Genomic DNA, 23,030 nt, shown 5'->3' with positions numbered 1-23,030 from the left:
GCAAATAAAACTCAGTTTTGCCCTTTTCTTGACAAGTGCCTGAAAGGGACGTTTTCTGGTCTCCCCTGCCTGGCGACCGATGACGCCGCCTCGGATCGGAGCCCCATTGGTCCCTGCCCAATCCCCAGGGTGGAGGGGCGGGGCTTGGGCAGAGTTTCTCCCGGGACTGAGCGGAGAAAGTCCCACTGCGGAGTCGGCTGCGAGATGATGGGGGGCTCCTGCGGATTGGACTTGGGGGTCCTCCTTGGGGCGGCAGTGCTGGCGGTGCTGGTCTCCCCTCCGGAGGTGCTGGGCGTGGAGGAGCCGCCAGGTGAGCAGAGATCCCAGGTGGGGGGGAGTAAGAGAAAGTCCTTCCAGAGACCCCCCATCAGTGGGGCAGCAGCAAAGGGGCTCCTGCTGGGGCTGGAGGAGGAGGGGGGCAGCGTCCTCCTCCCACTCAGAAACAGCAGCTCGGGTATTTTTGGGGTGGGAAGGAGAGTTATTTGTTTATTTGTTCATTTATTGCAATTATTTATATCTCGCCATTCAGGCTATAAATCCTTCCAAGGTGGCTTACCAGTAAGCCCCAATATTGCCCCCTTAAAAAGCCCCCAGGACCCTCCCAGGACAGGAGAGCCGAGGGCAGAGCGATCCTCCCTTCGCGGCCAAAGGGTCCCACAAAGAGATGCACCATAACAAATTAGCAACTCCATAAAATGAATCTCTGTAATCTCCCAACGTCTTCCTCTTGCCCCTTCTCAGTAATGAGTGAAAGTGGGGCAGCGCCCTCCCCACTTCAAGGGACCTGAACCTGACTCCCTTCATCAACCTCCCCCTGACCCATAGCGGAGGGGGAGGCCTACGGTGCCCCTTCCCTGCTATTGTTTTCCACAAAAAGCAACTAAGTTTATTACAAAAAAACCCTGCCCCAGTGAACCTTTAGGCAGACTCCGTCCCTATTTCCCCACCCCGGAATCCCACCCCTAATCACCTAAGCCCCCCCCATATTCACTTGGGGTCATAGGAGTCAAGCCGTCTGCCTGCCTAGCTCAGGACTGCCTACCCATGGTCTACGGTAGAGAAGGGTCCTCCTTCCCAGAGATCCCTCTGAACCAGGGACCCACTGCATACAGAGCAGGTGCTCCAGTCTCTGAGCAAGGGCCCTGCAGCCTCACATTCCCACCCAACCCACTTGTCCCTCCCCCTCCGGGCTCCCCCACACCTTCCTCCAGACTTCCACAGTTGCCCCACAGGCCTTATTCACAATCATCAACCACAGGCTTAAAGCTCCCCCCTTTACTCAGAAGCTGCCCTGGAAGAGAGAGGGTCACTTTTATTCCTCTTTCAGTCCTGAAAGGGACTTCAAAGGTCATCCAGTCCAACCCACAGATACTGCAGGGAATCCACTGCTCCAGCATCCCAGGGGGAGGGGTAATCCAGCCTCCGCTTCAAAAGCTGTAAAGGAAGGAAACCCACCCCTTTCTGAGGCAGTCTTTGTTCCCACCAGGCATGGAGCCAGCCTAAAGGTTCAAGGGGGTACACAAAAAAGTAGTGTCCGGAATTATTTTCTGAAATAAATTTCATTATTTATTTTTTGGAAAAATATTTAGGGCAGCCAGAAACATTTTAGGGGGTCAGGGGTCCCCTACCCCACCTATGTGTCTGGTCCGCCCCCATCAAATAGTTCATCTTGACCTATCTCTGAGGAAGCCTTGAAGTTCCCCAGAACTCTCCTGTGGGTTGGGAGAGAAGCAAAAAGGGTGGGGGGAAGCCGGGCCAGATGCTGTTGCCCCTCCAAATCTCCTGGGGGGGGCATCTGAGCAGAATGACCTTTGCTGGAACCGGAGTGTGTCCTGCCTGGGAAATTTGGGGTTGGGAGGTTCCAAACCAGACTCACCTGCTACCTCTTACTCTGGACTACCTTGTCACAAGCCACTCTCTCTCAATGACAGCATTCCCCCTCCTATATTGATATATGTTTACATTAATACCCCCTACTTTCCTCCCAAGAGCTGAAGGGGGTGTACATGGGTCTGCCCCTCCCCCATTTTGTCATCACAACAACCCTGTGGGGTAAGTTAGGCTGAGAGGCGGTACATGCTCTGGTAACCTCACGTTAATGCGCTCTATGTTGGGCTGCCTTTGAAGACAGTTCAGAAGCTGCAGCTAGTACAAAATGCGGCTGCCAGATTGTTGACAAGGACCAAGCGGTCCAATCACATAACACCTGTTCTGGCACGCTTGCACTGGCTGCCAGTATGCTTCCGGGCCAGATTCAAAGTGTTGGTATTAACCTATAAAGCCTTATACAGCATGGGACCACGATATCTGTTGGAACGCATCTCCCGATATGAACCCACCTGCTCACTGCGGTCTGCTTTGAAGGCCCTCCGGGTTCCGACTCATGGAGAGGCCCGGAGGGTGGTGACAAGATCTAGGGCCTTCTCAGTAGTGGCCCCCGAACTGTGGAACAGTCTCCCCGAGGAGGTACGCTTGGCGCCGACACTGCTATCCTTTTGGCGCCAAGTTAAAACCTTCCTCTTTCCCAATGCATTTTAACTTAAGCTATTGGTTTTTCATTTGTTGTAATTGATTTTAGACTGTTTTATTGTTATATGTTTTTATTGTATTATATTGTGTATCTTAGTATTTTTTGTAGTTCACCGCCCAGAGAGCTTCTGCTAGTCGGGCGGTATAAAAGTTTAATAAATAAATATAAATAAATAAATAAGACCACTTAGTATGGGAGATTTGAACCTGGGACTCCCAGGTCGCTATTCAGCTCTCTAACCACTGTGCTACACTATCTCTCCATGGGGGTAATGGAGTGCAGGTTGATTTTCTTAATTTGTTGAAAACTAACATGTAAAATAAAACCTGAGTTAGAAAGAGCTTTCCTGTACTGGAAATTTCCTCTTTCCTCTCACATGCCCAAAGTCACAGAACAAGACCTAAGAAGCCTAGAGACAAACGTATCAGAAGTTATACCAAAGCCAGAGAAAGACCCTGGCTTGCCTATCAGCCAATGTCGCTTCTGACCCAAGATGCAAACATTTGGACTTCCGTTATAGCAAAAGTGCTTAATAGCATCATACCAAATTATATTAAACCAGACCAAACAGGATTCAGAAAAAACAGGAAATTACAACATAATGTCAAAAAACTAGTTGATTGCATAGAATGTATTTATGTTTTTAGATGCAGAGAAAGCATTTGATAGGGTGGAATGGTCATTTCTGGTTAGAACTCTTCAAAAAAAGAACTTGGGAGGAACTTCCAAATCTTGGATAGATTTATTATATCAAAAACCCACTGCAAAAGTATTTGTTAACAATCAGGTATCAACACCTATCTTGCAGGAGCGAGATATTCACCAAGGATGTCCACTCTCACCATTATTATTCGCTATTTTTTGGAACCTTTAGCAATTTTAATAAGAAATAATCAGCAAATAACAAAATCCTAAAATGGCGGTGAGGAATTTAAAATAGTGTTATATGCAGATGATACAGCATTAGCTTTAACACAACCAGAACCAGCCATTGAAAATACTTTTGATAGGTTACAGGTATACAATATTCTAAAAGCTGCTAAGGCCTTCTTAACAGGAAAACTGGTCCTTGGAGGCTTGACTTCTTTAACACTGATTATATTGATTAATTGACAGACTTGGCTTATAACAAAACTAAGCTCTGCTTCCACAAACTGTGAGGAAAAAGGAGAGAGAAAGAGGCGGGGAAACCTAGTTGCTTTCACTTTTCATACTATTCAATAGGAGTTTCATAAAAAGATACCCCTTGAGGCTTCTCTTTGTGTTACACCCAAAACATTCCCCTTAAAGAGACCACAAACAATTTCAGCATCCTCTGGCCCAATGAACTTCATGCAAGCTCATCCTCTTCTTCAAGTTCTAATGGATATAATAGTTGCATTGGCATTCTCAGAATCGCTCGAGATGGAAGTCGAACTGCACATGCACAGACTCTATTGTCACGTCCTTGGAACGTTTCTTCAGTTCTACCAATCTTCCACCTGTATTTGCGCATTTTATCCTCATGAATCAAAACTATGTCATTTACTGTGAGTTCAGCTTTCATTGCGATGAACTGATCAATAGATATTCTTGTCGCCATCTTTTCCAAAACGGATTCATGAATGTCTGTCGATATTTCCACCTTTTACTGAGTTCATCTCCAGTAGTTGTATGAGTCACTGAAATAGGATAGCAGGTTATGAATCTCAAATATGAACTCATCTGCCTCGGTCTTCCATGTCAGACCTAAAACCTTTAATGATGAAAGTCCTAAAGTTTGTTCTTCCAGCTGTAAGTTGGGTTCATTCTCCTTGTTCTGCTAGAATGTCTGAAGTTCCTTAGAACTGGTCTTCCACTTCCGGAGGTCCATTCCAGGTGTTGAAAGCAATTCTCTGGCCTTCATGGCAATGAGTCATCAACATACAGGCATTAATCAAGCATCTGGCAGATGTTTCTTCTGATATTGTTTCAAATGATGTCATATGGTAGCAGCAAGCAGAAAGCAATAAACCAAATAACACTCGAGTCATTCTCAGGATCTTTAGTTCTGGTTCTTGATCAAAGTTTAGTGGTTCTTCCATATACAAAAATCTTACTGCATCCTGATTTTCACTTGCTATTAAGGTCTGAAGAAAAGCCTTTGCAATCTCTGCAGTGACAGCTACCTTGTACTGATGGAACCTGATTAGAAGACCAAACAAATCTGGGTTCAGACTGGGTCCACTTAGTAAACAGTCATTAAGTGATGGACACCCCCTTTCATGGGACGAGGCATCAAACACTACTCTGTTTTGTGGTAGCCTCATCCTCCCAGATGACTGCACAATGAGGAAGACAGTAGACCACCTTGCCCATCTCAAGTGCAGACCTATGGGTGACTTCTTCAGCTATGGCCTTCTGAAGGTGCTCTTCAATGACACTGCTGGGGCCTCAAAAGAATTCAGAATTTTTGTGGGGGGCTTTTAAAATTTTATGTGTACTGAATATATATATATATCTGGTGTAATTTTTTAAGAAAGGGCCTCCAAGCTTTATATAGCTTAGGGCCTCACCAAGTCTAAATCCGGCACTGCTCATCACCTATGGGGAAAAATACTTTACTGAAGCAACTGGTTTAAACAAGGATCAATCACTTTCTATGTAAACGTGGTTGCAATTTTGAATAACGAGAGACCTCCATTTTTTCAGTTTTTACAAGTAAGACACATAGGAGATCAACACAAGCTACAGAGTTCCACGTTCATCTACTATCTTTGAAATTTTCTTAATTTAGCCGGAGAAAAGGACAGCTGTTGGTAAAATATTTCAGATTCTCTCCTTACTGAAAATACAACAGTTACACCCAACATACCAAAGGAAATGGAGTTCATATTTAGAGAAATTTCATTTGCCCACCTCAGAAGAAGAGCAGAGTTGGCTATTTAAGAACATCCCAATTGCATTATCAAGTCCGAATCTGAAAGGAAAGCTCTTTAAAGCAATTGACCAATAGTGCTTAACACCACCCAGGCTAAGCAAAAGTTTTATCCAAAGTTGTGCTGTTGGAGATGTAGAAGACTTTGTTCATGTTTTCTGGAGCTGTGCCAAAGTAAAACCCTTCTGGAAAACAGTTTCATAAAGGAAATGACAGGGAAAACAATGTCAAGAAATGTCTGAGCGATTCTCCGTGGGGGAGTTACAAAAGTGGAGGCCCCATTTCTAGCAACTTTGCTCCCAGTGGTAAAAATACGTATTGCTCAAAAAGGGGAAAACGGCAAACCCCAGCGTAGATGGCAGCCTGAGAAAAATCAAAGTTTTTTAAAAAATATTCCATTTTTTCCATACTTCCCCCCTCAAGGTTTCCGCAACATGAGTTTTTCCTAACCCAAGTCGTGTGACAGCAATCAACCTTCTTCTAGAATATTTCGTACTTTTGTTCCCTTTGCATTTCTCCTTTTTTGCCTTGTTGGGGAGCACTTATTGTAGGCAAAGGTAGAAACCGGAATTTAATACTTTTTTTTTAAGAAAGGAAAGAAAGGAAGCGCTGTTCTCCCCCCCCCCCCCGCAGTCCTGGATCCCGACGGGCTCTTCTCACTTGCTGGAAAAGAGACTTTTCTAGAGGGGGGAGCGGAAGGATCCCTCCCGAGGGACGTGCCCCTCCGGCCGGCCCTCGCCTCGCCCCTCCGGCCCTTCCTCCGCCTCGCCAGGAGAACAGCTGCCTCTGCCCCCGCCTGACCCCCTCCCCATCTCTCCCCCCCCAGAGCATTTCCTCTTCCAGAACAAGGGCGAGTGCCACTTCTCCGCCTCCTCCGCCAACGGGACGCTGCAGCGCATCCGCTACCTGGACCGCTACTTCTGGGGCCGGCAGGAGCTCTTTTACTTCGACAGCGACCGAGGGAGGGTCGTGGCCGTGGCTGAGCTGGGCGAGCCCGAATTCGAAGCCTGGAACAAGGACAAGGATGTCCTGCGCACCGAGATGGCCAACGTGGAGGTCTTCTGCCGGCACAACTACGCGATCCACGCGCCCTTCGCCCACGCCCGCCGCGGTGAGCCCGGGAGGGGGGGCAGTTGGGGGTCGGCCAGAGCAGCGGCAGCGCAGGAGGGAGGCGAGGCGACGGGGTGGCGTTTCTGCTTCTGCCGGCACGACTGCGGCATCCTCGCGGAGGGCTTCTCCTCCCGCAGGAAGAGTAAGTGGGGGAGGCGGGGGACACCTGGCGCTTCTGCCGCCCGCGCAACTGGGGAAAGGTCGGCACGCCCTTCATGCGAGCAGGACGCTGAGTGAGTCTAGAAGGGGATGGGGAGACCCAAAAGTGGGGGGCGAAGGCTGTCCCCTTCCGGAAGCTCCCCCACCCCACCCCCTTGGCTCTGCCCCCTCCCTCCGCACCTGGAACCAGATGAAGAATGGGAAGGGGAGGGGGGTCAGGGGAGGGGAGGCAGGAAAGGGGGAAACGACAGGGGGGCAAATGAGGGCATTGCCCCCCATATGATAATTCTGCCCCCCAAATGATAATTCTGCCCGCCAAATGAAATTTTCCTTCGGTCCCCAAATTTCTAGCATTACAATAATTTCAAACTTCAGGTTTGCTTTCTGAAATGCAATTTAGGCATCCAAAGAGAGGGGCAGGGCAGAGTCACCCTGGCAGAAGGAGGACACAAACTTTTGCATTCCTCAAAGTTAAATTGGAAATACCCCCATGCCATTCTGATGCTTCCCATAAGCTCCCAGGATATGGTCTGAAGGCACATGAGACCAGCACCCTGGTGAAGCTAAGCAGGGTCAGGTCTGGTCAGTGCCTGGATGGGAGACTGCCTGGGAACTGTATGTAAGCCGCCTTGGGTTTCTATCATGGAAAGAAAGGTGGGGTATAAATGTAATAAAAAAATAAAAAATAAATAAGTTCACTTCAAAACAAAACCTTACAAAACTTCTAGTCCTGAACTCAGAAACACTTGCTTAACAACTCTCTAAATTTTCAAGGCGATACACAAAACAGTCAAGAGAGAATCAAGAGTTCAAAGTGTAAAAAGAGAGGGGGGAAACCAGACCCCTTTTAGACTTTTTTTCTGTCAGGTTTCTCATAATCTGTTGAAATTAATTAAAAATCAGCCATGTTCACGGAGTACTTGTAATCCTCTTACTGACCTTGCCCCATACTCTGATTTTCATGTTCTGAACTTTTAATTTAAAAAAAAAACCTAGCTGAACTTTAATTAATTTAAGAAATGTTACATGGAACTCAATGATAATGTCAGGCATGCTCGGTAAGAACCAACTCTCAGTGTCCTAAAAGCCAAACTCACAGCTGCTGGGCTTGGCTAATCAGGGGGCCACACCCACACCAGACGTTGATTTCACTTGATCCAGTCATGGCTTTCCCCAAGGAATCCTGGGAAGTGTAGTTTGTAGAGGGTGCTGAGAGGAGTCTCCTATGCCCCTGACAGAGCTTCAGTGGCCAGAGCGGTTTAACAGTCAGCTGCTTTGATTGAAGCTCTGTGAGGGGAACAGAGGCTCTCCTAGCAACTCTCAGCACTAACTACACCTCCGAGGATTCTCTGGAGGAAGCCATGAGTCAGTGGCGTCACCAGGGTTGGTGTCACCCAGGGCTGGCTCCAGGCATGCGGGGGGCTTTGCGCATCAGCTTGCCCTGGTCCCCTGTGGGTGGGGGTGCGTGCATGCACGTACGTGCAACCTCCCTGCACCCCCGTTTAGCCCCCTACCTCTCTACAGTAGTCTTTACCATTGCCCTTAATAAAGATGGTGGCCGCAGTTTCCCTAAGGGGAATGAAGCCTCTACCGCCATCTTTGTTGATGGCACATGTGCTTGCTACACACGCACATCTCTGCCATCAACTAAGATGGCGGCAGCGGGTTCAGTATCTTAGGGAAACTGTGGCCGCCATCTTAATTAAGGGCAATGGTAAAGACTACGGTAGACAGGTAGGGGGGCTGCGCGGGGGTGCAGGGGGTGCACAGATCACAGAAGGGGACCGAAGAGCCCCTCAGGGGCTCGAAGAGCCCCTCAGGGGCTCCTGTAGCTCTGGGGCGTTCGGGCCAGTGCCCAACATGGCCGCCCTTTAAAACTGGCCCTGGTGGTGGGTGCCACCAGGAAAAGGAGAGCTAGGCGCGGCTCTGGGTGTCACCCCCCTCTCGGTGCCACCCAGGTGCGGTCTGCACCCCCCGCCCCTGCCTAATGACGCCCCTGCCATGAGTCAGTATATACCATATGGCATATGCCCTTCCTGATCTAAAATGCAGTCTAGGGTTTATTCCCCTAGACAAGACTTGGGCTCTTCCCCCCCCCCCATATCTTGGCTTGCATTTCACATTCTAAGCAATCTGCCAAGTGTAAAAATAAATAAGAGATAAAGGTAGCCAGGAATAAAGCCAGCCACAGCTGGGTGAAGCTCCTCGGGGTGTGTTCAGCTGACTTTTAGAAAAGACTGTTGGGAAGGTGTTTCCTCTAGATGGCGGCCGAGTGATCGTCTCTAGCAGGAGGAATCTAAGCACGCAGCCAGCACAACCAATTTCCTCTTGCTACCCCACCCGGGAGACAAGATTCAACTAACACTTTTCTGAGGCTTGCCTGGAGTAGCCCACGTAGCAAGCAAACATGATACTTCCAGATAACACAGAGGGCTATAAAAAGGCAAGAAATCCAAGGCATTGCACCAGTGCTTTTTAGCCTGGTCGAAGATACTGGTTGCAGGTTTGAGGTTCATCTCACATATTGGGTGAGACAATTGAGTTTTTTCTGGATATAATGAAGTACTGATACAGAAATGTAACTTATTTGATTTTGACTAATTGTGATGTAACATTTGATTCACAAATATCACAATATAACTTGTATAATTCTGACTTATGTGGTACGGCCAACTATATACATTTAGCTAAAAGTGTTTAAGAAATAAATGTTTAAACAACTCCACTGTTTACGCCCCAATATTTTTCCTGGTATCTTCCAAATCCCAAGGATCCTTGAGAGGGATCTCCAACCAGTAACCTGCCTATTTGTATGACTGCTCTCCCTAAACATGCAAGCTTAGATGAGCATTTTGGATGTATAAGGAATCTGAACAGCCTCCGGACAAAAGGGAGAACATGAGGACCCTCGATTCTGTGCATTCAAAAAGTCTGTCCAGGCAGTTTCCCCACCCCCAGTTCCCCCATGGTAGTTGTGATGTTCCTATATTAATGTATATATGGCGGAATCTGAACAGCCTCCGGACAAAAGGGAGAACATGAGGACCCTCGATTCTGTGCATTCAAAAAGTCTGTCCAGGCAGTTTCCCCACCCCCAGTTCCCCCATGGTAGTTGTGATGTTCCTATATTAATGTATATATGGTAAGTGTTGATTGTTTAGAAGATACATGGTAAGTGGAGTGAAAGAGGGGGAGTGAATGGGCAGTAGAATGCGAGATGATTGGCTGAGTGTTTAAAATGGCTGAATGTATAAAAGGAAGAGTGAGAGTTTAATCTGGGGGGGAGAAGAGAAAGAGTGGATTGCTTGGTGGGGTTTAGAGAGTTGTTTGCCAGGAGAGAGTGGAGAAGGAGGGAGGTGGAGTTCGGATTAGTATTGAGTAAAACCATATGCTTATGTGCCTTAAGAAGAAATCTTGTTAATCTTGTTAGCTTTGTTATCTGTAATAAATACTTAATTTGGTTTACCAAAGGCCTGATCCTTGGCTGGGGTTTCACAGACCAGAAGGGAGGGTAAGGTAATGACCAAGGCTGAAGGGGAACTGTAACAAATGGTGGCAGCGGTGAAGAGAATAACAATACCAGTATTCAGAGTCTCTGGGAATACTAGTATTGGGACGTTACTGGTGGTTGCCTAGCAGGGGGATCTGTTGAGATCTGTGCTAGAGCGGATAGGTAAACCATAAGAGAGTGCGGTCCGGACTGGTGGAGTCCCTGGTGGTGCCTAGAGACAGGCAGTAACCACGAGCAGGTAGGAACCTGACAGGGAGAGCCAGGGAAGGACGCATCACAGTAGTCCCCCAGATCTTCACCCCACACAACTACTAAGTCCCCTTTTCACCTTCGCAACCCCATTTCTGAAGCTGCGCCTCTCTTCTGTTCAGAAAAGAAACCTCCCCCCATTCCACCCCCAACCACATCACCCTCTTTCCTTGCCCTTCCCTGCCACCTACCAACAGAACAGACTGCTCAATGGGTGCGGGGAGAAGAGGAGGGGAAGTGAGAGCACCCCCTAGAGGCTGAATTATCACTACAGCGTGACAACAGTTTAATATGTCTATTATAGAGAGGGAAAAATATTTCAAGACAACACTTTGGCATTGGCTCTTACAGCAATGTACAAGTAAACAACAGACAATACAATACAGTAGTCATACAAGTGGCTACAGCAGACAGTTGAAAACAACAGCAAACAGAAAGACTTAAGCCCCTCCCTCAGCAGTCTTCTGCTTGAAACTGAAGCCTCCTCCACATGGCTGAATTACGTGTGTGTGTGTGTTTGTGTGTAGATATTTTAAAAATTCTAGAAAAGCTATAGACAACTGAGCGTCACATATTATCTGACTCTTAGTCTGGCCACCAAGGGAAGCTGGGGCATGATAATTCCTTCTGCCTCCCCCCAAAATAAATCTTACAGAGAACAAACAGGTTGGTTATGGTGTTAGGAGGGAAGGATTCACTGAGTGTCTACTGGGGATGATGGATGGAAGATGCTCTCACTATTCCTCCCTCCCTCCCTCCCTCCCTCCCTCCCTCGAAGTCTGCAGGTCTACCCCTCTGTCAGTCTCTGAAGCCCCCTCACAAATATTCTTTCTCTCTCCCCCTCCAACAGTCCAGCCCAAGGTGAAGATCACACCCACAGAGGATGACTCCTCATCGCACAACACTTTGCTGATTTGCACCGTGGCCGGCTTTTTCCCTCCAAAGATCGAGATCAAGTGGTTCAGGAACGGGAAGGAGGAGACCAGAGTGTGGACCACAGACGTCACCCGGAACGGGGACTGGACATTCCAGATCCAGGTGATGCTGGAGGCGCAGCCAGAACGCGGAGACGTCTATGCCTGTCAGGTGGACCACACCAGCTTCGAGGGCCGCGTCACCGTGCAGTGGGGTAGGACAGCCCTGATCCATCTTCCTTACACCTGGAGTGGAGGCAGACTCTTTTGGAAAGGGGCATTCCTGGGCCAAGGCCTCCATGGGGGTTAAGGATGCTCCCCTTGTGGTCTGATCCCAGGCCTGCCTTTCCTCAGTCAAGGCTTTCTTTCCTTTGTGTCTCCAGAGCCACAGTCGGACTCCACCAAGAGCAAGATGTGGACGGGGATTGTGGGGATTGTGCTGGGGCTGGTCTTTGTGGCAACCGGACTCACCCTCTACCTGAAGAACAAGAAAGGTGATGAGGGAGGTGGGGGGCTGATGGGGGGTCCTGAATCTGGGGGGAACTGGGCTTGGTTCTAGACTCCCCTCCTGTCCTTGCTCCTTCTCCACTCCTAGGAGGTCCCTCTTGGTGTCTAAGACGTGGGCAGAGTTTAGCCTAAACAGAGTCAGAATCACATGCAGCATCTCTTGAGACTTGTTCAGTCCTTGTATACTTGGGAATAACATAACGCTGCTTCTGGTTCTGGATGCCTTTCTCTCTCAGGGTCCTTGTGCTGAACTCTTCAGGTCCATTTTCCTGCCCACTTGACCAAAAATCTCACTGAAGCAGCTGACCAATGCTCCCTCCGTGCAGAGTGAAGGGCCGTTGTGTTACCCATGGCTGGTCCAAAGGGTGCAGGTGAAGGGAAATGGGAGGGATTCATGTGACTGTGGGCATTGGGTGGGGGTGGGGAGGTGAGAGGGCAAGATGTCTCCCGCTCTAGTTTTTGTCATTTGGGGAGACATGGTTCTATCCTGCTCACCCTCCACATCACGGATGTTCTCCATTTCGTCCTCTTTCACACTCTGTAACAGGACGGAAGTGGGAGAGCTTTATTTTGTACAAAACAGTTGTCCCTTGAGGGTGTTGTTTTGATCTGGGGTGGGGAGGGTGTTCTCGGGGACGGGGGCTATTCCATCCTGACTGAGTCTTTCTCTCCTCCCCCCCAGGGCGATCCATCCCTCAGCCTGCAAGTAACTTTTCTCTCGGCTCTTCCACCCTCACCCTCCCTCCCTTTCCCAGCCCCTGGGGGGCTTTGCTTTTTCACCCACAGACTCTAGATGGGGCAGGAGGGGGCTTCAATTGAAAAACCAATCCCCCCCCACATACTCCATTTTTGCCTCCTGGAAGTGGGTCTGCAGGAGAGTTTCCCACCCCAGAGGGTGTCGGGCAGAGCTCCTTCACAGGGACCAGTGCAGAGTCCAGGGCGGGTATTCGGCCCTCAGGGGAAGGCGGGTGTCCTGCCCCCTTTGCGGTCCATCTGGAGAAGGACCTTCTTCTGACCCCTCTCTCTGCTGGGAAGCCAGTCAAGCCCCCCATTCCACCTCCCTTGCCAGCTCAGTGCCTCACCCGACACTCCCCACATCTTGCCTCAGGTGGATTAGGGACCCACACACACACACAGTCACATGGCCAGTGGGGAGGGATGATGGGAGTTGTAGTCCAGCAAGAGGAGGAGGGCACCAGGTTGGCTATCCCTGAATTAAGCTGTTTTTGTTTTTCGTCTTGTGCAGTACTGATTTTCTTTTAAACTCCCTAGTTTTTCTTCTGTGATTTGGACAGACTTTTCCTGGGAAAGCGTCAGATCCATATTTTACAGTAAATAAGCAAACTACTCTTTTGTTGCTCCAGGAGTTGTTTTGGGAAAAGGGGATCACGGCAAGGATCTTGACCCCCTCCCTGCCCCCCTCACGCACACTCAGCCTCTTGACATTCTCTTTTGGCCCCATATCTGAGGGTTGCCCAAAAGCCCAGCAGGGATGGTCCTCCCTCCTCACCCCACAATTGATTAGTATCTCTTTCTCTCTCTCCTTGGCCTCCAGCGCTCATCAGTTAGACTTCGCTGCTCCGTGGGGATCCCCCGATGTGGAGGAGCACTTTTCTGTCCCCTCCCTCGGCGAGTGTCTGCCTGTCCTTGCTCTGAAGATGCAGACTTTTGGAGGTGACAGAGGGGCTGGAGAAGACCCTTCGCAGAGACAAAGCCACTCCCTCCAGAGCCCCACATGTCTTCCGCCTTTCATGTCTCCTTTAGGGGGGGAGAAGGGAAAGGGGGGTCCTATTTGGTGTTTTCTTCCAGCTCTGTAAGCCTGGCTGATCTTTCTGGCACATGTCTTCTAGATCTAGAGTCTTGTGCACTCCCTGCTGGGGGTGGGGCCTGAACTGCCCCTTAAAACAACAAAGGATCTACTGATCCCATAAGGACTTTTAGTCTTTAAAGCAGGGAAGGGGAATTTCAGGCCTGGGGGAGAGGTCAAATGCGGCCATCCAGACCTCTCTGTCTGGCCCTTGAAGCTCTCCTTTAGCCACCATTCCCCCCCACGCCACACCCCTCACTAGCCTCATTTTGCCCCTCCCTGAGAGCTTCTGCCTGGCTGGAGCCCCCCTACCCCCTGATAATGGCTATACTTTCTTTGGAGGGGGAGGGGGAGGGGCATGTCTGAGAGAGTGCATAAACCATCCTCCTATTCAAAGGTTAAATTTGCATTCTGTGCTCCACCCACTTTTGCCTCTGGCCATGCCCACCTCTAGTATCTGGCCCCTGGAAGGTTACCCAGAAGGGAAGCGGCCCTTGAGTTGCAAAAAGTTCACTTTCAAGGGCTGCAAAAGTCTTGGCTGCTCTTGTGGACTGATACGGCTGCCACCAGCTCTCCGGGTTACAAGGAGATTGCCTCACGATCAGCCTAGTTCGATGTTGCCTTTACTATAATGTCTGCACTGACCAGCAGCATCTGAGGAGGGCCAGGGGACGCTTGTGGGTCAGCCCTCTTTCTGCCTGGCCGCCTCCTTCTCCTTCGGATCCGGAGTCAATGTCTGGCCACCCACTCCTGGACAAATGCTGCAAGTCTGAAGCTCCCACTTTCTAGATTGTTGTGGGGGAAGGACTCTGCATTCCTCCCCCAGACCCTGAGGATGAGCCCCCCCAGGCAGAGATGTTAGTTCTCCATCGTCCTAGGAGCATCTTTGCTCAGGCTGGCAAAAGCGCGATCCACTTGGGGAGATGGGAGGGCTTTGCTCTGCCCTCTTTTTAAGACCCAGAGAGGGTACTCTAGAAGGGCTTGCGGAGGGGGCAGCGTGAAGGGTTATTTTTCTGTTTCTTTTTGTGAATGTTTCTGTTTGACAGATGAAAAACTGGAAATGGACTGCCTTCAAGTGATCCCGACTTATGGGGATCCCCTGAATAGGGTTTTCATGGCAAGCGGTGTTCAGAGGGGATTTACCATTGCTTCCTCTGAGGCTGAGAGGCAGTGACTGGCCCAAGGTCGCCCAGTGAGCTTCATGGCTGTGTGGGGATTCGAACCCTGGTCTCCCAGGTCCTAGTCCAACACTCTAACCAGCACACCACACTGGCCCTCTCACCTCTCTTTAAACAGAATATATTTTCAATTTGCATGAGGGGGGAATTATCCTGCCATTTCTCCCCCACACCCCATGTATAAAACTTTAAAGTTTAAAGCAGTGGTTCTCAAACCTGTTTTGTTCGCAGTGTGCTGTAAAACATATAAAAAATTTCTGGCACACTTTGTGTACAAAATTACATACTTTCATAATATCTGCGGCACACCTAGTCACCTCTTGCGGCACACCATGTGGTGTAGTGGTTAGAGCGTTGGACTATGACCTGGGAGACCAGAGTTCGTGTTGGAAGTGGGGCAAGAGCATCTCCTGTTTTCTTCTTTTGTTTAAGCTCCAGAAGGGAGATAGAGCGAGGGTCCTTCAGATGGAGAGGCTTGTTTACCTTTACCTGCGATGCTCTGACTGACTTCCTTCGCTTGTTAGACTGATACGTCTGAAGGGAATCTGACCTGCCCCTCCTCCTTCTGCCCTTTCCTCTCTTCTCTTTCCCAACTGATACCTGCAAGACCGTCTTACCCCTGATATACCCAGCCGATCACTGCGCTCTGCAGGTGGGGGCCTCCTGCAGATACCATCTTATCAGCAGGTCCGCTCTGCACAATATAGGAAACGGACCTTTAGTGTGGCAGCACCTACCCTGTGGAATTCCCTCCTCTTAAATATTAGACAGGCGCCATCTCTGTTATCTTTTTGGCGCCTTTTGAAGACCTTCTTTCAACAAGCCTTTGAAGTTGAGACCTTATCCCAGTCTGCGTCTGTGTTGGAACTGCTTTTTAATATGTTTTTAAACCTTTTTTTTGGTAATGTTCTTAACCTTTTTATAAAAAAACATTTTTTAAAAAAACCTTTCAAAACTTTTTTAGAGATGTTTTGTTTTAATTTTACATTATTTTAAATTCTGTTTTTACGATGTTTTCAAGTGTTTTTAGTGCTTTTGTTTGTCCTCATGGGCTCTGGCTGGGAGGAAGGGCAGGATATAAATCAAATAAATAAACAAAAGCCTGGGTAGAAAGGTTTTTGCCTGCTGCCCAAAAATAGATCATGATGGTGCCAGGTGTACCTTCCTTGGGAGAGCATCCCACGAGCAGGGAGCCACCACTGGAAACTCCATGGGGCAGTGGAGGCTGACTTACAGCAAGAAGATTAAAACCAATCACAAAGAACAAACCCATTAAAACAACAAACACAACACTATCCAAAAACAGATCAATACAAATCAAGGCAGGTCTTCCCAGACCTGCTGCATTAAAAGAGACCACCCATACCTGAAGCCCTTCAAATCAAGGGCCAAAAGCCAGGGTAAAAAGGAGATTTCTGCCAGGTGCCCAGAGAGCTATTGCTAGTCGGGCGGTATATAAGTTTAAGAAATTAAATAAATAAATAAATAAATGATGGCGCCTGGTGTAGCTTCCCGGGGAGAGCATTCCACCCAAAATTGCTCCCAACTCCACAGTCCTGGAAAGGGCTGTAAATGTCTTTTTAAATTGGAAGCTCTCGTAGGAGCATTTTTATCGCTGCCTGAATATGCGCTGATCTCGGCATCACAGCATCTCTCTTCATCTGGGTCCTGTGTCATACACTGACACACAAAATATTTTCCATCCTGAGTTATGGTGAAATGCTCAACTACAGCTGACATCATGGGAAGCTCCTATGACATTTTGAATTGACATTTTAAAAAATTTGTCAATCAAAATTTATTTTGAAGCCAGATTCGGAGTCGGTACATTTCTACTGACTCCAACTCCACCCAAAACTGCTTCCGACTCCCAGAGGCGCCCCTAGGCACCAGGAAGCGGGGAAGTTGCCCCGGGCCCCGCGCTTTGCCCCCCCCCCCATATTCTGAACTTGGCGATCTGCGCCCCCACTCCCCACCTCAAAGAAACAAACAAACACAAAGGCAAGCATGGCGGAACTGCCTGAAGAAATCTACACCTCCCATCAGCTCCCGAGGAGGCCCTCTCTCTGGCGTCATGCAGCATCCCCTCTTCTGCAGTCACTGCACGGGGATTTCCCCTGCTCTCTCTTCGCTGGTGACACGCAGCAACCCCGCAGCCAATGGGCGTGGAGGGGGCCCCCTGCAGCAGAGCGCAGCAGAAAGACGCCCTCGGATCCTTCCTGCAGGAAGGGCGGGCAGGCAGGGAGGCATGGCCCTAAACAGCAGGGGGAACCCATTTGAGAATGACGCAGGGAATCCCTTCCAGGTGCCTCCTTCCCACTCCGTGTGACGCTCGTTCGGGGTAAAATAGGCACTTACCTCGGTGTTTGATGCATACCGAGGTAACATGGGTCATTCTTAGTTTGGACATTAAACTCTGCTTCCTGCAACCCGTCTCCTGCCCGTCTTTTTACGATGCCTGTGCCTGCCCTCGCTTCTTAGTTCACCTCGGTTTTAAGCAGAGAGGTTCAGCCTCCACTTCCCCGGTAAGTCAGGGGTGGAGTACAGTAACTCGGGATCCTCCTTCCTACCTTTGGCTCGTCAGCTGTTGGTTGTCCTTCCCCCTGTTGCTGGGATTGCTGGGTGCTGTTCGCTCTCCACCCACTTTTAAGAAATCAATCAGGGCCTTAAGGGGGAAGCTCAGGGGCAGAGCAATCTGCCTTGCACGCCGAAGGTTCCAGGTTCAGTTCCCGGCATCACCAGACTTGGCAGGAGGAGACTGCCTGTCTGAAACACTTTATTCCGATAATCTTTTGCAAACTGCTCTGAGAGCCTTTGGGGCTATAAAGCAGGACAGAAGAATTATACCTAAGTGCCCTTGAGAAGTGAAAAGGGGCAGGCAGCGATACCACATCGGGCAGCCTACAAGCCAGGCAAAGGACTTCCCTCCCATTCCAGTCTTTTCCACAGCATCTGGGTCTGACAACATAGGATGAAGGAACGGGAAAGGGGAAAAAATCTTCTAAATAAATCGTATTCACATGCCCTTTTCTTGCCTAATTTAATTTAATTTAATTAAGTTGTCCGTCCTGGCCACACATGCCCAAATCCTATTTCCTCCCAAAGTGCTGCACCCTCATCCCCCTTCCTATATTTTATTGTAAGTAAGCCAAAGCAACTGTCAATGAAATAATCGCATATTCTTCCCATGCCTCCATCCTCCCTCTCTCCGTTGTCCCCCTGGGTCTGTCTTAGATTGTCAGTCTCCCCTTGAGGTTTGGACCTGTTATCTCTGTTCTTTGTACATGCGTATATATTTCATTGACTCCACTTCTGTCCACGTGGTGAGGAGTGGTACTTCCGTTGCCCACCCATGAGGGCCCCCGATCTCTTCTGTGTGGAAAATACAGGCATGGAGTACTTCTACATGTCCACCACAAGCAAGACTGTTTTGCTTTGGGGAAGGTGAACAGAGCTTTTGGACCTTTAACAGCTGCAGTGACAGGCAGCCATTCAATGGGTGAAGATTTTGTGCAATTTCTATGCTGGGTGAAAGCTTGACCTGTTGAATATATATAAATATATAGAGAGAGAGAAAGAATGGGGGGCAACTATGCTTTTGCCCTGGGCCCCACACATGCTAAGGCCAGGCCTGCCGACTCCGACTCCACAACTCGGACTCCACATCCCTGCTCCGCACTTCCCTCAGAAGTGGCACACGGAGAAGGGCCTCCGATGAAGAACAGAGTCCAGGTTGGTTCATGTGGGGCGGGGCAGTCCTTGAGGTATTGGGGTCCTGTACCAAACAAGGCTTAATAGGTCAAAACCAGCTCTTTAAACTGAGCCTGGAAACTAATTCGTAGCCAGAGCGAAGGTCCTCGTCCTCTCTTTGTGGGGCTGCACCTTACGTTGGGTCCAGCAGCCGTGGCTTGTGCAAAAGGCCACGCTTTGCCTGCTGGCTGGAGGCACCAGGCTGTCATGAGGTTAATCCTGGGAAGTGTATTTTGTGAAGGGTGCTGAGAGGAGACTCCTATGCCCCTGACAGAGCTGCAGTGGCCACAGTGGTTTAACAGTCAGGTGCTTTGATTGAAGCTCTATGAGGGGAACAGAGGCTCTCCTAGCAACTCTCAGTCATTAACTACACCTCCCAGGAGATGCCATGAGTCAGTATATACCATATGCCCGTCCTGATCTAAAATGCAGTCTAGGGTTTATTCACCTAGACAAGACTTGGGCTCTTCCCACCCCCTCAGTACTTGGCTTTTATTTCACTTTCTAAGCAATGGGCCAAGATAAGGGAAGCTGGGATAAAGCCAGCCATAGCTGGGTGAAGCTCCTGAGGGTGTGTTCAGCTGACATGTAGCAAAGACTGTTGGGAAGGTGTTTCCTCTAGACGGTGGCCGAGTGACCGCATGCAGCGAGCACAACCAATCTACACTTGCTACCCCACCAGGGAGACAAGATTCAACTAACACTTCTCTGAGGCTTGCCTGGAGTAGCCCACAGCAAGCAAAGATGATACTCCCACATAACACGGAGGGCTATAAAAAGGCAAGAAATCCAAGGCATTTCACCAGTGCTTTTTAGCCTGGTCGAAGATACTGCTGTTGAAGGTCTGAGTTTCATCTCACATATTGGGTGAGCCAATTCAGTTTTTTCTGGATATAAAAAAGTACTGATACAGAAATGTAACTTGTTTGATTCTGACTTGTTGCGATGTAACTTATCTGATTCACAAATATCACAATATAACTTGTATGATTCTGACTTATGTGGTAAGGCCAACTATATACATTTAGCTAAAAGTGTTTAAGAAATAAATGTTTAAACAACTCCACTGTTTACGCCCCAGTATTTTTCCTGGTATCTTCCAAATCCCAAGGATCCTTGAGAGGGATCTCCAACCAATAACCTGCCTATTCGTATGACTGCTGTCCCTAAACATGCAAGCTTAGATGAGCTTGTCAGATGTATAAGGAATCTGAACAGCTTAAGGGAAAAGGGAGAACATGAGGACCCTCGATCCTGTGCATTCATAGAGGCTGTCCGGGCAGTTTCCCCCCACCCCCATGGTAGTCCCCTAGATCTTCACCCCATGCAACTACTAAGTCCCCTTTTCACCTTCGCAACCCCATTTCTGAAGTTGCTCCTCTCTTCTGTTAAAAAAAGGCCTCCCCCAATTCCATCCTCAATCACAGCAGCCTCTTTACTTGCCCTTCCCTGCCACCTACCAACAGAACAGACTGCTCAATAGGTGCGGGGAGAAGTGGAGGGGGAAGCAAGAGCTCCCCCTAGAGGCTGAATTATCACTACAGCATGACAACAATTTAATATGTCTATATAATATAGAGGGAAAATATTTCAAGACAGCACTTCAGCTTTGGCTCTCACAACAGTGTACAAGTAAACAACAGACAATACAATACAGTAATCAAACAAGTGGCCACAGCAGACAGTTAAAAACAACAGCAAACAGAAAGACTTAAGCCCCTCCCTCAGCAGTCTTCTGCTTGAAACTGAAGCCTCCTCCACATGGCTGAAGTGTGTGTGTGTGTGTGTGTGTGTGTGTGTGTGTAGATATTTTAAAAATTCCACAAAAGCTATACACAAGTGAGCATCACCTATTATCTGACTCTTAGTCTGGCCACCAAGGGAAGCTGGGGCATGATAGAGAACAAACAGGTTGGTTATGGTGTTAGGAGGGAAGGATTCACTGAGTGTCTGCTGGGGATGATGGATGGAAGATGCTCTCACTATTCCTCCCTCCGTCCCTCCCTCCCTTGAATTCTCCATGTCTAACCCTCCCTCAGTCTCTGAACCCCCCTCTCAAATATTCTCTCTCTCTCCCCCTCCAACAGTCCAGCCCAAGGTGAAGATCACCCCCACAGAGGATGACTCCACATCGCACAACACTTTGCTGATTTGCACCGTGGCTGGCTCTTTCCCACCGAAGATTGAGATCAAGTGGTTCAGGAATGGGAAGGAGGAGACCAGAGTGTGGACCACAGACATCACCCGGAACGGGGACTGGACCTTCCAGATCCAGGTGATGCTGGAGGTGCAGCCAGAATGTGGAGATGTCTACACCTGCCAGGTGGACCACACCAGCTTCGAGGGCCCCATCACCATGCAGTGGGTTAGGACAGCCCTGATCCATCTTCCTTATCTCCTGGAGCGGAGGCAGACTCTTTCGAAAGGGGGCATTCCTGGGCCAAGGCCTCCATGGGGATTAAGGATGCTCCCCTCGGGGTCTGATCCCAGGCCTGCCTTTCCTCACTCAAGGCTTTCTTTCCTTTATTTCTTCAGTGCCTCAATCGGACTCCGCCAAGAGCAAGATGTGGATGGGGATTGTGGGGATCGTGCTGGGGCTGGTCTTTGTGGCAACTGGACTCACCCTCTACCTGAAGTACAAGAAAGGTGATGAGGGCAGGAGTGGGGGAGGTGGAAGGTTGGAGGGGGGTCCTGAATCTGGGGGTAAGTGGGCTTGGTTCTAGACTCCCCTCCTGTCCTTGCTCCTTCTCCACTCCTAGGAGGTCCCTCTTGGTGTCTAAGACGTGGGTAGAGTTTAGCCTAAACAGAGTCAGAATCACATGCAGCATCTCTTGAGACTTGTTCAGTCCTTGTATACTTGGGAATGACAGAACACTGCTTCTGGTTCTGGATGCCTTTCTCTCTCAGGGTTCTTGTGCTGAACTCTTCAGGTGCATTTTCCTGCCCATTTGAGCAAAAATCTCACTGCAGCAGCTGACCAATGCTCCCTCCATGCAGAGCGAAGGGCCATTGTGTTACCCATGGCTGGTCCAAAGGGTGCAGGTGAAGGGAAATGGGAGGGATTTGTGTGATTGTGGGCATTGGGTGGTGGTGGGAAGGTGAGAGGGCAAGATGTCTCCCACTCTAGTTTTTGTCATTTGGGGAGACATGGTTCTATCCTGTGCACCCTCCACACCACGGATGTCCTCCATTTCTTGATGTTTTAGACTGCATAAGTGGACACAAGTGGGAGAGCTTTATTGTGTACAAAATGGTTGCCTCTTGATTGGGTTGTTTTGATCTGGGGGTGGGGCGGGTGTTCCCAGGGGAGGGGTCTTGGGGGGGCTATTCCATCCTGACTGAGTCTTTCTCTCCTTCTCCCCCTCCAGTCCGATCCATCCCTCAGCCTGCAGGTAACTTTTCTCTTGGCTCTTCCACCCTCCCTCCCTTTCCCCAGCTGCTCTGGGGGCCCTTTGCTTTTTCACCCACAGACTCTGTAGATGGAGTGGGAGGGGGCTTCAATTGAAAAAAACAATCCCCCCTGCACACACACTCCACTTTTGCCTTCTGGAAGTGGGTCTGCAGGAGAGTTTCCCACCCCGGAGGGTGTTGGTCAGAGCTGCTTCGCAAGGGCCAGTGCAGAGTCCAGGGCGGGTATTTGGCCCTCAGGGGAAGGTGGGTTTTCTGCCCCTTTTGAGGTCTATCTGGAGAAGGACCTTCTTCTGCCCCCTCATCCCCCTTCTCTGCTGGGGGAACCATTCAAACCCCCCAGTTTTGCCTCCCTTGCCAGCTCAGTGCCTCACCTGACACTCCCCACATCTTGCCTCAGGTGGATTAGGGAACCCCCCCCACACACAGTCACATGGCCAGTGGGGAGGGATGATGGGAGTTGTAATCCAGCAAGAGCCAGAGGGCACCAGGTTGGCTATCCCTGAATTAAGCTGTTTTTGCTTTTTATCTTCTGCAGTACTGATTTTTTTTATACTCCTAGTTTTTATTGTTTGATTTGGACAGACTTTTCCTGGGAAAGGGGCAGATCCATATTTTACAATAAATAAGTAAAGCTAATTTTTTGTTGCTCGGGGAAGAGTTTTGGGGAAAGAGAGAGAATCACGGTGAGGATTTTGACCCCTCCCCACATCCGAGGGTTCAAAGTCCGGCAGGGGTTATCCTCCCTCCTCACCCCCTAGTTGATTAATTCCTTTCTCTCTCTTCTCAACCTCCAGCACTCATCAGCTAGACTTCACTGCTCCGTGGGTATCCCCAATGTGGAGGAGAAGCATCTCCCCCCCCATGAGGGTCGGCCTGTCCTTGCTCTGAAGATGCAGACTTTTGGATGCCATGGAGGGGCTGGAGAAGGCCCTTGGCAGAGACAAAGCCTCTCCCTCCAGAGCCCCACATGTCTTACACCTTTCATGTCTCCTTTTTTGGGGGGGAAGG

General features: G+C 49.3%; 2 protein-coding genes across 3 annotated transcripts; both read left to right on the top strand.

Annotated features, from left to right (window-relative positions):
• Window positions 1-173: 173 nt before the first annotated feature.
• On the top strand, window positions 174-19,511 carry LOC133381865 (H-2 class II histocompatibility antigen, E-S beta chain-like). 2 transcript variants are annotated; one of them, XM_061621425.1, is made up of 6 exons: window positions 174-310; window positions 6,253-6,537; window positions 11,306-11,584; window positions 11,753-11,863; window positions 12,559-12,582; window positions 13,432-19,511. In XM_061621425.1, exons 1-6 carry the CDS (start codon window positions 205-207, stop codon window positions 13,443-13,445), a joined length of 819 nt encoding a protein of 272 aa, XP_061477409.1. In that variant the 5' UTR covers window positions 174-204; the 3' UTR covers window positions 13,446-19,511. The 2 variants fall into 2 exon arrangements, with proteins under 2 accessions (XP_061477409.1, XP_061477410.1); XM_061621426.1 differs by lacking the exon at window positions 12,559-12,582.
• LOC133379098 (DLA class II histocompatibility antigen, DR-1 beta chain-like) lies at window positions 18,214-22,830 on the top strand. Its single transcript, XM_061613709.1, has 5 exons — window positions 18,214-18,280; window positions 20,699-20,976; window positions 21,146-21,257; window positions 21,980-22,003; window positions 22,817-22,830. Exons 1-5 carry the CDS (start codon window positions 18,214-18,216, stop codon window positions 22,828-22,830), a joined length of 495 nt encoding a protein of 164 aa, XP_061469693.1.
• The last annotated feature ends 200 nt before the right edge of the window (window positions 22,831-23,030 follow it).

Source organism: Rhineura floridana, chromosome 3, assembly GCF_030035675.1.
Source record: "Rhineura floridana isolate rRhiFlo1 chromosome 3, rRhiFlo1.hap2, whole genome shotgun sequence".
In the NCBI taxonomy this organism is placed as follows: domain Eukaryota; kingdom Metazoa; phylum Chordata; class Lepidosauria; order Squamata; family Rhineuridae; genus Rhineura; species Rhineura floridana.
The sequence above is the reverse complement of the archived record's forward strand: the minus strand, read 5'-3'. Positions and strand labels throughout refer to the sequence as shown.

What these genes read in the sequence shown, in the direction of transcription:
- LOC133381865 (XM_061621425.1), top strand. Translation starts at nt 205, where the DNA reads ATGATGGGGGGCTCCTGCGGATTGGACTTGGGGGTCCTCCTTGGGGCG. An exon ending in GGGCGTGGAGGAGCCGCCAG is followed by an intron (nt 311 to 6,252) that starts GTGAGCAGAGAT and finishes CTCCCCCCCCAG; the next exon opens with AGCATTTCCTCTTCCAGAAC. An exon ending in CTACCTGAAGAACAAGAAAG is followed by an intron (nt 11,864 to 12,558) that starts GTGATGAGGGAG and finishes CCTCCCCCCCAG; the next exon opens with GGCGATCCATCCCTCAGCCT.
- LOC133379098 (XM_061613709.1), top strand. Translation starts at nt 18,214, where the DNA reads ATGAGGGCCCCCGATCTCTTCTGTGTGGAAAATACAGGCATGGAGTAC. An exon ending in GCCCCATCACCATGCAGTGG is followed by an intron (nt 20,977 to 21,145) that starts GTTAGGACAGCC and finishes TTTATTTCTTCA; the next exon opens with GTGCCTCAATCGGACTCCGC. An exon ending in CTACCTGAAGTACAAGAAAG is followed by an intron (nt 21,258 to 21,979) that starts GTGATGAGGGCA and finishes CTCCCCCTCCAG; the next exon opens with TCCGATCCATCCCTCAGCCT.